General features: G+C 39.0%; 1 protein-coding gene across 5 annotated transcripts in view; it reads right to left on the bottom strand.

Moving 5' to 3' along the window:
* The window catches only part of MAP7D2 (MAP7 domain containing 2), an 86,725-nt gene that overhangs the window by 3,250 nt on the left and 69,484 nt on the right, over nt 1-13,991 (bottom strand). For all 5 annotated transcript variants that reach the window (XM_075775394.1, XM_075775413.1, XM_075775403.1 and 2 more), the window contains 7 exons: nt 6,116-6,345; nt 5,597-5,723; nt 4,075-4,279; nt 3,831-3,935; nt 2,528-2,581; nt 1,780-1,858; nt 877-1,063 (listed from right to left, as the gene is read on the bottom strand). In XM_075775394.1, the coding sequence (XP_075631509.1) occupies nt 877-1,063; nt 1,780-1,858; nt 2,528-2,581; nt 3,831-3,935; nt 4,075-4,279; nt 5,597-5,723; nt 6,116-6,345 (987 nt within the window). The remainder of the gene's footprint in view (nt 1-876; nt 1,064-1,779; nt 1,859-2,527; nt 2,582-3,830; nt 3,936-4,074; nt 4,280-5,596; nt 5,724-6,115; nt 6,346-13,991) is intronic.

Below are 13,991 nucleotides of genomic sequence, written 5' to 3'. Positions count from 1 at the left end.
CTCACGGGCAACAGGTCCATCATTTGATATTTCAAAGGGCGAGGCAGAGTTGTGCCCTCTAGCACCCCTAACATAACACTTCTGCATGGTCTCAGATTGCAGAAAGTGGTGGGCTCAGGTGCTCTGCCTAACTAGTTTTTCTTACTGATACTCTCCGAGACCAAATAATAGGCTGGATGGACTTCTGGTCTGTGCCAGCAGGGCATTTCTTACATATTTATGCAGATTTGCTGGAAATATTGAAACAGTCTGAGAGGTCAAGTTGTCTTGCTGACTAAGGAAGCATCGTATAAAAATTCCATGTTGAAAATTCAGAGCTAGCTTTCTCATAGCAGCCTTAAATATCAACTTTTTTCCTGCAAGTCCTTCCATCAAAATCCGACAGTATTTAATACACACAAAGTTATTTACTGATTTCTATACATCTGTTCCAGTTAAGTACTTAAAATTCTGAATCGATTATGTTCTTTATTCTGTTTGTACGGAGGGAGAAAAGCTCATGCATCACAGCTACGCAGTCTTGACACAAATAAAAAAAATGGTGACAGCTGACAATATCTACAGTAGCCACTTTCACAGAACAATCTGAAAGGTTTGGGCAAACTTGTATGGAATCTGTAAGTAAGGACTGTAGAAGGATTTCAGAGCCCTCCCTCTGGCAAATAGGTGAGAGTGAGCTGAGGTTCTGTTGATCCTTGTCTGAAACAATCAATCTGCATCTCGATGGAGGGGAGCGGAGCACACCACAGCGGACACCTGACTGCCACGTTGTGGGGTAGGTGAGAAGTAAAGCAGTAAAGTATTAACAAACAAACCAGAAAACTTTGTGTGTTTAATATGAATTGCACAATTTCTCTTGGTAGATACGGTCTGTACCTCACATCCATGGACTGAACCTCATCTGTTGAATCTTCCATGCTGTTAGATTTCCCATCAACAGCTTCCAGCTGGATAAGTCCTGGAACTGACTTTAGTCCATTAGCGACTACATCTTGGGAAGGGATTACAGGAGCAGCACTTTCCAAGCTTGTATTTTTCAGGCAGGTTGCCAATCCATTGATGTCTATAAAAGAAGGTTAGAAATTATGATAGTAGCAATTTCTTTATTTAAATATAGTTTAAAAAAAATCACAAATATTTTTAAGTTATAGATTGAGTAGAAAGGAAGACTGACAATGCAGTAGAACTCAGATTCATCTATGACTCATCATACTACACTGTCAACCCTCTTTTCCACTCTAAAATTGCTCTTTATGCTGCATCTTTTGAATTTGAGGAAGCAGGAAGAGAACGTATTATCTTTTGTCATGTACTAAAAGCCTTAGCCTGGGGAACTAAACAAAATCTAGATAAATGCCAGATATGTATATTTTCTTTAGTAATTCTTTAAATACATAGGCTTTTTTTGTCAAGTCAAATTAAATGTAAAGATTTAGAGTAATGCTATAAAAAGCTTGCCAACTTGGTTGTGTGCAAAAATTTTCTACCTACAAAATTGGAAGGCAGATTGCAGCAACCAAACCTTTTGGCAGACTGCAACTTCTCATTTACAGAAATGCCATGTCAGGTACTAAAACAGAGGAGAAACTTTCTTCTGCTTACGTGGCAAAACAAAGCTGAGTCTCCAGTTTCTAACATTTGTCACTGACGCAAATGTAGCTGTTCTTTTTGAGATGAAAGCAAAGAATCTGTGATAATACACACCGCTATGTCTGAGATTACAAAACTCTGAAAGGAATTAACTGTGAAAACAGGTCACAAAAATATGGCAATTTTTACCTGGCTGGTTAAGAACAAGGGTCTTTGGTTGCTTTTCCACATTCAAAGTTGATGGTACCTCCAGTTTTGGCTCTTCCTTCTGTAATGGAGTAATGAGTCAATTGTGTCAGACAAAGGACTATAACCTTCATGGAACTGACTGGACTTGAAACGTCAGAGTGCCCAGGGCCACGGGGTGGTCAAAGGTCATCAACAGCAAGACAGGATTCCCCCCCCCCTTTTTAATTAAGGATTTTTTTTTTTAATTTTTTTTTTTTTTTTTTTTTTTACTTCAAAAGGAAAACATTCTCTGCAAGTAACTGAAGAAACAGTTTCATTAGTAGAAAACTTAGAAGTGAAATCTTTACTCCGTGTCACTTCCTAGCTGGACACAATTGCCTTGTTCTCAATCCTGCATTCCTGGCAGGCTTATCAGGGAGAGCTCAGTAACTGATTCATTGGCTGGTACAATGCAGAAGATACATCAGAGCAGCAAACACGACAGCTCCAGCATCCAGGAATGGGCTCTTGCCGCCTTATCAGATAGTGAAGGGGGTAAGTCTGCAACAGTTGCGTAAAGCTGTGTCTCTGCAGCAGTGGTACAACAAAACTGTGACACAGCAACAGTCATTCTCAGTTTGAAATGCAACTAAAATCTGGGTGCAGAGTGTACTTAAGTATACCTACTAACATGGAACTACTCTGGAGTTTAATTTTCACGTATGGGTAACAAAACAAAAAACCCCTGCAACCACACACTGTTTCATACCTTTATTTCTGGTGTTTCACTCCTCCTTGTTCTCTTCATTATTTCATCTATTCTCTAGAAATCAAAATAAACCAGAGGATGAGAAGGCAGACAGAATATTTAACACAAGTGACTGATAAAGGAGAAGACAAAAAGAAAAAACTTTTCTCTACTGTCATGACATCACCCCTGCCTGTCTTGAAAAAGGAATAATAAGTAAGAAAAATAAAGAAAACAAAAGACAGAAAACACCTGGGAGCTGGCTTTCACAGATCAGATCTCAGAGAATATGACTTTCTCAGTAGATGCAATTTAGAGACAAACATTTTAATACCAGATGTTTGCAGTTATGAGTTGCACTCAGCTCCGGAACAAGATGCTTATTTAAAACCAACAACTATTATTTTCATCTAGATGCTTTTCCAACTATTTCCAAATAGTTCCTTTAAGAGTAGTTAGGCTTTTTGGAATATAAGAGTAAAATGAAATATCTGAAGTTATTCTTGCTGGAAATGCGTAAGGTATTACCTTAAATACTTTTTTTTTTTTCTTCTTGGTTCATTAAAAAACCCTCCCAACAAACCTTGTCTCTTTGTGCTAGTGTGAAAGGAAAATACTTCAAATTTAAAGGCACTTTGGTTTTGTAGTCTAATTAGCAACTGCAACACGCCTCCAGCTCAGTAGTAAAGAGCTACAAATAACATATTGGAATAACATATATGGAAACATGGTATTTTATAACCAGACAGAGGTTCTGCAGCTCTGCAGTTGTCCTCTCTTCCCTGCCACAGGGCTGTAGATAAAGCTAAGTTACGCAGCTCCAGCCATTTCCTAGTGCAGCAGTGGCCAGACAGCCCTGCTGCCTCTGCATAATGCAACCAGAGACAAGCCAGGTGGCAGAAAACCTGTCTGTTAGTCACACTAACTTTCTCAACTAATGACACGGAGATTTTGTTCAGTAAGTTCTAAAACAAAGTCACTCATGTTCCTCAATAGTCTGTGATGTCCTGGGTTGGGCGGCAATTGAAGTTTGCCTTGGCATGCCATTCCCTGTTTGTCTCAGGCATTTAACTTCGTGGGCAGAGGCTGATTCTGTGTTTGTTCAGCACCTAGTAGAAAGTCCTTTGCCTTAGGCAATGCCACTTTGTTACAAATTTTCATGTCCACATTCTCCTAACATGCAAGTAGCAAATATTAAGTTAGGCATAAATATCAATCTGTAATACCTCCAGATTGTGATTTCTAGATACTATTGGGTACTTCCTGGGTTATGTATTTAAACAAGAAGTGAAATAATTATCTTAAATGAGACGCAAATATCTACCTTCTTCCGCTCCAGTCTTTCTTGCTCAATTTGCTGCATGATTTGTTCCCTTTCAAGACGAAGTTGTTCAGCTGCCTCACGGGCTTTGATTTCTGCTTCTTCCCTCTAATCAAAATGTGTAAACCACAATTATTTATTTCACACAGATTACCAGATACTATAAAGTATTTACTTATATGTCTACATAAATATATGTATACATATATATGTATATCAAGTTTCATATCTGTGTTTGAGATGGTACCTGTTTCTCAAGTTTGGCTTGGAGCTCTTTTTCTTGCTTTTCTTTTAGCATTTGTTCTTCCTCAGCTCTTCTCCTGGCTTCCTCTTCTGCCTTTTTTCTAGCTGCTGCTTCTTCACGTTTTCTTTCCTCCTCCTTCTTACGAGCCTCTTTCTCTAGACGAAGTCTTTCTTCTTCTGCCTTTCTTTTCTGTTCTTCTCTTTCAAGCCTGCAAAAAAATATAACAGTATGTTTAAAAGGTTTCACCTTGTTTAGCATGAATCCTATTGTATGTATGGCATGCAATCAGCAGTAACTGATAATATACACATCGGCATTTTTCATGGAAATGCATGCTAAGATGCAGCAAAGAGGGTGAGCATATGCTCAGAATTCAGGCTGCTATCAAACTTTTATTCCAATCTCATTTTCACTGCCTAAAATGCTTCATAGAAATTATAATTTCCCTCGAATAAACAGGTGTGATCCAAAAAAAGAAAGCATTTCCATTCTAATTTCAATTACAGCTTCAATAATAAAACTAAGTTTCAATAATAAAAACATCCCTCTTCCCCTGTACTTCACACCTAGAATGCTGGTATCCATAAACAAGCAAGTACTGTTTTTCTTTGTTTCAGCTGAAGATAAACAGATTGGATGAGTAGCAGCAAACAAAGTTCACAAAATACAGTGGTAGACTAGAAAGCCTGGGTCTAAATTCCACTTGTGTTGCTTTGTGGCCCACTCACGGACATCACGCTCCGTTGTCACCACATTCAAGAGCTGCTCTGACAACTGATCATTCTTATCCTTGCACATCAAGGACTCAGGAAATATTTCTGTGGAGCCAAACTGGCAGTTGCTGGTGATTCCCCCCACCCATGTTTTCAGTAAGAACAGACATAGTTGAATTTAGACATACAGAGTTAGTGATTTCATATTAGTGGCTTGAAGGAAGGGCATGATTTGCTGACACTCAGCATCTGATGTGGAAAACGACCGAAAAGCTTGCTCCCAGAACAGAGCCAGAACTCCACTGCTCAGACGCAGCAACCTTCATTATGCCCACACTCTTAAAGCCCTCAACTGCCCACAACAGAGTTGGGCAGGGAGATGAACTTCAGGTTAATTTGTTGAACAACACAAGCCTCGCCATTTAAGGCATATACTACTATTGCAAGACTGTTTCTTCTACATGAACTAGCTCATTTAAAACTGCCTCCAAGTATTTTTTTTTTTTTTACAACATAAAATGCTTCAAGTATGTCCACGCTGCAGTGTACTGCACACTGCAGCGTGGACATACCATAAGCATCTGGATGAGTAATAGTTTATTCAGGCTTCTTAAAGAGACCAAATTATTATTTTCTAACTTTGCTAGTCATAAAGACTGCAAAAGACACTATTGAATTATGGGTCTGAGTTGAAAGAAATTGACACTCACACGTCAGCTCCCACCTTGACTCTAAAAATACCAAGTTTCAAGCATCTTCAATGATACGGCTTAAATCATTAGGTAATAACTTTCACAAATCAATACAGATACCTCTCACGTTCTTCTCTTTCCTGTCTTTCCCTTTCTTCTTGTTCTTTTTGCAGGCGGGCCTGTCGTCTTTTTTCAGCTAGAATTTTTGAAGCTTCTTCTGCATCAGTTGTTCCTGCAGTGATCTTCCCTAGGAGAAGACAACCAAGGGTGGAAAGTCAGGCAGGGAACAGAGAGAGTGCACAGCACTTCCACGCTCACCCAGCAGCTAAAACACGCCTGGTTCACGCGGGTACGACACCTTTGCTTTTCAAAAGCGTGCCTCAGCATTTTCAGCAGATAGAATACAGGATAGAGGTAAGGGCATCCCTGGATGTCACCCTTTCACACCCTCATTAACAAGCGGTTTTCATACATGGGCAACCCTTGTGAAACCTATACATTTACTGGTTCCAGTATGTACCTTCACACATCCTCATTAAGCCTATGACTGAGCAGCTTCATGAAAAGAACAGGTCATCACTGTTTAAAAGCCTCAGGGACACATGATAGCTTGCAATATATTCTTACAGTAAGACTCACCTTCACTATTTTCAGTCTTTCCTGCAGAAGCCATGGGCTTCTCAGAAGCCACCTGACCTGCCTCCTCAGTGCGTGCTCCCGAGGATTTCTGATGACTGACATTTTCTTTCTCCTTGTCTGCTTTCTTTTTAGGAGTTTCCTGGTTGAGAGAAGTAGCACGATGCTTCACAGGAGAAGCTGGATATTGTTTGGCATTTTTAGGAGACTGAGGATATGTCTTTGCAACTGTCCTGATGAGAAAACAAAAATCAAAACAGGCTATTCATTATGCAAGTTGGAATCAAGTTCTGTCTTTACATATATCATTCTTTCTTGTCTCTGTCTACATAGTACTATCAGTTGTTTTCAGCAGTTATCCCTGCTGAAATGCAGGGAATTCCTATGCAAGTGATTACAGAAAATTCTTGTCTAAAAAGACCAATAATACTGTCCAAGTTGTAGGAAAGAGATATGGCATCATGTACTACCTAAACCAAATAATTTTCATAGTGACCATTTCACAACAGTTTTGTCAACATTACTCCATTCAATAGCCCATCTCAATATGTAAAGCAAAGCTACGGCTGCTTTCTCTCTGCAGCAATATAGTGAGTTGCAACATGCTGCTCTCATTTGAATACAGCCTTCTCTAACATGGTCTTTTTGTAACAGTATCCGATTTTCTAAAATAGCACCAAATATTACTATATACCAAGGTACAGCTGGGCACCACAAAAAGAGACAGAACTGACCGAACCATTGTACAGTCAGCTCCACCGCCTCAGTTAGCACTTTAATCAGCACCAACACGACAGACTCAAGGATCAAAACTCAGCCCCTGCAACCTTTTACACAGCTGCACTTGTGGTGATGGCAACACACAGCAGCAACGCAGCCGACGGCTCGTTTAGCTGTTGCGTACTTTAGGTGAAACGATAACCTTGAAGTCAGTTCTGGGAAAGCGGAAGAGAAAAGATACTATTCACTGAAAATAGGCGAATATTAAAGAGAACAGATTCCGAGGAAACATAAAACTATGCACAAACACCATTCATTATTTATGTAACATCAGTCACTAGCACTGAATACTTGTAACGCCAAGAAAGGCTAGGCTGTGTGACTAAGTGGTATGGAAGTCAAGAGATTACAATCTTAAAATAATGTTTTATGTGAGTCCCATTAGAAGAAGTAATCTTACATTAACGTGAACATTACACATGTAGTTTTAACCTTTCTCATGGATATGCAATTATGATATAAATGTATTATCCCTTATCACTTTTTTCATCTACACAATACAGAGTTTCATATACTGTAACACATTTTCTGAACTATACATTCATTCTGGCAGACCACGAGGCATGAAAAACATGGACAATGGCTTAAAATTAATGGACTGGAGTGGGAAGATTCGTATAGATCTATAGTATTGTGTGGCCAGAAACTATTATAAGCAGAACAGCATTTGCGTTACAGACCAGACAAAAGTTAAAATGTCTTTCAACTCCCCCCCAATTCAAGAATCCAGGAGAAGAAAGGGTTCTTTTCCACCATATTATGCTTCATGTGCAAGAGGCTGAGACACCAGAACACAGGGAACTCATTCAGAGCTGCCCAGTTTGTGAGGAGGAAAAGGCTGCAGAGTATTGCACCACCCCATACTTTCTTATTCCCACTGAAGAGCCACCACAGATGTCAAAAGCCCTTGGGCCAGTGGAACAGTAGCACCCAACTAAATTTGAAGATCAGCTCAGGTACCGTCTGCCCGCAGGTCCAGGAGCTCCCTGTCAGCCCAGGTCCTTGCCCGAGCTAAGCTGTAGTTACGCCTGTACCCAGCCTCCTAACCTGCTGATCCCGACCTGATGTCCTGGCTTGTCCTTGGACCTGCCTCCTGAAGGCCTTTGCTGGCTTTCGCTGGACTCCTGGCTGACCCTGGTCACCATCACCAGTCCTGCCCTGGTCACTTCTTTTGTCTGCTGTGGGATGCAGTCCTGTGGGTGAGGTCCCTGTCCTTGCCTGCCCTGCTGCCGCCCACAGCTCCTGGCTCGCCCTGCCTTGCAGGGCAGCCTGCTCCTGCTGCTCCCTGACAGAAACAGGCTTTGGAAGATGTGGACAGGCAAGTCTGTTTCCAGCTCTTGTGAAAAAGAGCAATCGGAAAAGCCAATGAGATCAGCTGGTGTTGACCCAATCTGGTTTTAGCATTGTCTTTAGTTGTCTCTTTGGGATACAGATGGATTCCCAGGCCCTCCTAAAGACAAAGGCAGAGATTTCAAGACCCTACCTACTAGGTACATCACATATGTGCCTCACCATTACAGTCATTTCAAACTGCATTTCATAAAAATATAACGTATAAATAAAAAGTAAACAACTTTCCTTATGCTTCTCTGCAGCACAGAGGACGCTTCTTGCTAATCAGACACTTCTTCAAAGCACAGTCCCTTCTTGCTGTCTTTGATTCACATTCCCAACTTTACCACACATTCTGTGCAGTGCCTTTTATTTAACTTGTTGTGACAGGAGGAGCACAACAGTCACATAACTAAGGCTGAGTCATTTTCAGTATTAGCACAGAAGTAATTGTTCTCTAATAAAGACATGACAATCAAATTAAAGACGTTGGTAGGAAGGAGTCTAGTCATGAGAGCATCTTGCACTGCATAGGAATTAGAGCAGACTGGCTGTACAACTTACCTGTTGGACTAGAAACACGTGCTGAATCTATTATTTAAGTAATGCATCTTTTAACTTTTAGACCTGCAGAAATTTTTTCTTACAGCTCTTCAGCCAGAAGAAGAAACAAGCATGGCTTTGCTTGTTTTAAAGCAACTAAAAGGAAGAAGCCTATAAAAACCAGATTACTGCAAGGACGACAACAGTGTAGCGCGAGGAGTGAAAAGATGAGAAAGCCCATCAGGAATAAGAATCTTTTTTTTCAGAAATTTTACACCATTTATTGGATGCCAATAGAAAGCATTAAATGAACACTATTTTCCCCCTTGTATTTAAAACATATTATCAACTTAGCATTCCTAGACAAATGCAGAATTGTTACTGGAAAAATCACTCCTTTTAATAGTACTTAAATGATGTTACTTTTCACCAGAAAGGACCAAACTTGACTGTGAAGACAGAAAAATGGGATTATTAAGGAAAAATGTATAAACACTGGCATAGGGGTCTGCTTAGGTTTACAAAATGTTTTATTTTTGCCTTGGGAAAAGAGGCAAGGGATGTAATGAAACCCTGGTAAGAATGTGGAAACACAGAAGTGTGCCTGATGAGGACCACAGAGTTAAGACAGCAGCTCCCCACAATCCAAGAAGTGGTAGCATGTGGTCTGAAAGGTGACTCATCTCAGTCACTAGATTTTCCAGGGGAATACAGAAGTACAGGAAGCATCTTCCTCCCTCCAGGAGGTCTTAAGTTTTCTCATCTAAACACCCTGTATTGACATGGGGGCAGCAGCTTGTAAGAAGCCATTCTCATCATGACCCCCACATGCACTGCAAGAACCTCTATCACATCCGAGGATCCAATGGTCCCTAAGTTACAGTGGCTCTTATTTAATTAAAAGAGGGATAGCCCATACTGCAGAAGAATGTCTCAGGAAGAGCACAAGAGGGATTCTGAGCTTACTTTTGCTAAGCATAAAAAAAATAAAGTACAGGTAGCATGCAAGTGAGAGGTCACATCCAATTTTGTCCATCAAAAAGCCAGGTATGTGACAGGTCATCGGTTACAGCAGTTCAGAAGGCTGACTTTAAATCAGAAATCTGGAGCAATGCCAGAGCAGCATTATTTTTTTCATATCTCCCTATTAATTCAACAAAAGCTCTGCTGAAACCACACCAAAGACATGCATGTTCTCAAGCCCGCTTTCTGAGATTGCTCTGATCACAAGCTATTGCTGGGTTCTAACATTTTTGCCCTGCTACTTGTGCTATTTTCTCAAAAGCAGTTTTCTTTCACTCTTAAGTTTTGATCTTTTCTAGCCACAGACAGGCTCATTTCTCTTTTACGTTTCTTAAAAGAGCACAAACTCAGCATAGATGTAGAGAAAAGTTATTTTGATAGTTGCATTATTACAGATGTTTTCAAAATCTTGAATTGGCGTAGTCTCTTGCTAGCTGCTGCAAAAAACCTCAAAATAGTCTTGATCCAACATTCTACTCATTGTTTTTATCTTTCCAAGGCAAACAAAGATCAAGAGAAGTAAACGTAGCACACATCAAATAATATCTAAAACTAGGTCACTGTAGAATATAGAAGCTACTTCTATGAGAAATTCACCACATGCAGACACGTTTCTAATAGGTCATTTTAAAAGCTTTTAAAAGTTTGGGCTTTTTTGTACTACTCTAGGTTCATATTTCATCGATATTCTGTAATTTGATTGAGCATGTACATTTCTGACATCAAAGCGTGTCCTAACGGCTGCAACGGGATGTCACCCAAAAGAACCACCAGGTTACGGGTTCAGTTAATGAAAGGGTGAGCAAAAGGCCAGTGACACAGGCTGGGAACCAGAAACGAACCAAGAACCACCCACCAGCAGCGCTGCAGTCCCTTTTCCCTTCTCCCTGCTGCTTCTTCACTCTCATATGAGGTAATGCTTTGGCACAATAATGTAACACGGAGGCTTGTCAGAGATTTCCATTTTTATTCACTGGCTTATACTATGGCTTATCTGAAGACACTTAAAACTAAATCCTACTTCCTTGAGTCAGTCAGGTCCCATTGATTTCAAAGGGACCATTTACCCAAAGGCACATGAAGGACACAGGCTTTATTGTTTTGCCAATCTATAAGATAGGACACTTACCTATTCTCTGAGGGATACTGCAAGAATAAACCAATTAATGTATAGATCTCTGAAGACAAAGCATCAAAAAAATTTACCAAAAAACCTGGTATTATTGATCCTGTGAAAGATCTGAAGAACAGGAGCACTTTACAGAATCCCGTGTCCAATAGCAAAATTAAAATAAAAGATAATTTCTCAATTATCCTAGCTCTCCAATCCATTAACTTTCACCTTTGTCAACTGATCCCCAAGCAATAGTTTGGGGTTTCTTTCATGTGTGACATTTCTTGATATATTTACTTTTTCAAGTATCTTCAAGCTTTGAATTCCTTCCTTGCTTTTAATTATTGCTCAACATGTTTTTGTTTGTTTCCCTTTTTCTCCTTTTTAGGTCCATATTTAGTCACTCATTTTGTCTTGGATGTTAAGTTTTGGGTTGATCTTTTTTGCTTTCTCAGTAAAATTTGCACCTTCAAACACTGTATTTTATTTATGTAATTACTGCAGATCTATTCTGCCATCAATCACTGTCTCTCTAAGTTGAAGTTTTATTGTCTGTTTCAGCCTGTTTCAGTTACTTTACCATGATAAAAGGAGCTTTTTAAATTAATAATGAAATAACATGTAAAGATGACAAGGAACTACCACTCACAAACCAAGATGACGACTGTGAAGAACTAGTAACTAGAACAATACCGAGTAAAACCTGAATGTCAAGTCACATACTTCTAAGAACAAAAATGTGCACAGCTAATTATCATCTAAATCACTAGCCATACTTGATTCTTTCCTCAACAGCTTTTGAAGTTAAGGTGCTATGCAGGATCACTAACTACTAATGCCATACAATACATATTCTTATTTCTTCCAGGGTATTTTTTTTGGCCATATGGTGTGCTGGAAGGAGAAAGACTAAACTTGTCAAAGACTGTCAGGTTTGCAAAGAAAATTTTAAAATTTGTCACACTGAAATTATACTTAAGTTCCAAAGTTAATTTTAAACAAAACGATGAGATTGTATAATCTAAAGGAAGGCTCCAAAAGCCTGACTGCCTAAATTAAAATACACTGACCAGCAAGATCATTATCTGGCATTTGAGTTGTACAAAGAAATGTGTATCTTTATATAATAATATAGTATGGTCATCAGGATGTCTTTTTTATTTTAAATTTCTGAGGGGAAGTTTTGAGAGTGCTGAAACAGAACTGTCCTTCTGCTATCAGCAATAAGAGTGGATTTAAACTCTATTTACTGTATCTCTCGTAAGGTCAAGGAGGATGTTCTAATTGGGCCAAGTTAAGATTAAATGCTCAGTAATACATTTCTAGCAGTGGTCAGAATCAGAGTCTCTTGAGGATGAGAGGGAGGAAAAAAGGAAAAAAAAAAAAGGCTAACTACTGTGGCTCACAATCACAGAGAAACCCACCAGTAGGTTTCTTAATTCCTCCACACAGCATACGCTTCTTCCTCTAAAAAACAGTAGTTTAGATTCCTTACAGGCATGAAAACATTTCACTATAAAAAGGTTCTCATAATTTGCACCTCTAGCAAAAAAGTCTCCATTGTTGCCTAACCTTTTACGGAAATTAGTGCTACAAATTAAGACTGGGCATACTTTTTTCCCATGAAGCACTAAACATCTGTTTGTTTCACAAAATATTTTTCTTTATTTTCCCCAGATGTCTCTATGATGAGCTATACCAACCGTTTCAATGTCAGTCCATCAAGAAGTGCTTCACTCTCAGCAATCCATCTCCCACCAATCGTTTTGCTTAACTAAGTAAGTCTCTTGGTATGTCTTTTATACTGGCTGACTGAACTGAAAGATGCTTTCTGAACAGGGAATATCAGTACTTACAAAATATTATGCATTTTTATAGCTCAAACTTTTCTCTGTACGTTTTGGAGTGTCCCTAGACAATGATCTGCTCAAAATTGTAACGAAAAAAAGCTGATTATCATTAACATTTCATATCATTCCATTCTTCACAAAATTTACATAGCTCAGAATCTGATGACATTGTATGTATAATATTGAAAGTTTGAGAATTTGTAGCCTTATAATATAAACCAAGAATCGCAATTTCTCAGTTCTATGCGAGGGGATTTCTAAAGCAAAAAGAATGCCCAGAGTCAGATGGTTTCCTGTGTTTTGTCTAACACCAGATTCACACACAAAATCATCTTCTATTAAAGGGCTACACACTCAGAGCTGAAACAGAAAAGGAATGCCTGCTAGCTTTTGAGGCAGAATAAATTTGTCAGAAAGGGAATCATCAAGACTGGTTCAGAATATGCCCAGGTTCAGATTAAAAAAAAAAATCGGACAAAAGGACATAATTTGCAAGACAGAAGCAGGACCCATGAACAAGGTCTAGAAGAAAACCAAAACACAACAAAAAAAAAATCAAACTACTGTAGACCATGACTACTTCAACATTCTTCTGCATTTCAGCCAGACTTAATAATCTGTTCTAAGAAAGCTGAAGACACATTTGCTTATACTTGTGATTTGCAAGCTGTGCTACACAGACTACAGTTTTGAGTGTCTGCAAAGGACAGCTAAGAAAAGCAACTCAATTGCTAGTACACCCAGATACAGTGTAGGTCCACAACTCTGCATGAGAAAACAACAACAAAAAGCAACAAACCCACAGAAGTCTTCAAATAAGTAAAGATTAAAACCGATGGTTTAGATGATGCATAGTTAAGTATATTTATGGAACCAGATGGTCATGCCAGCAATAGGAAATGAGTATTTTAAATGCTGGAATTTCTAGTTAGCATTTATCTTCTATGCATTTCTTCACATTAGGCAGAGTTTCTTCAAAACCAAGTAAAACAAAAGCACGTTTAAAAATAAGTGCTAAATAAAACTTCACATGAATTATGAAATGCACGATGATAATTTCAAAAGACTGAGAAAAGACAGAGAAGTGTCTCTAGTGACCACTAACACAATTTTTTATATATATCATATCTGTTCATCTACATCTCTCTCTCCATCTGTATATGTGTGTACGTATAACTAAAATTAACTAGATTTTACACAACACTTCAGAGAAGTTCCTCAAGAATCTGTCTCCTTT

This window comes from Balearica regulorum, chromosome 1 (assembly GCF_011004875.1).
Source record: "Balearica regulorum gibbericeps isolate bBalReg1 chromosome 1, bBalReg1.pri, whole genome shotgun sequence".
NCBI classification, from domain to species: domain Eukaryota; kingdom Metazoa; phylum Chordata; class Aves; order Gruiformes; family Gruidae; genus Balearica; species Balearica regulorum.
This window is presented reverse-complemented; position numbering and strand designations above follow the sequence as displayed.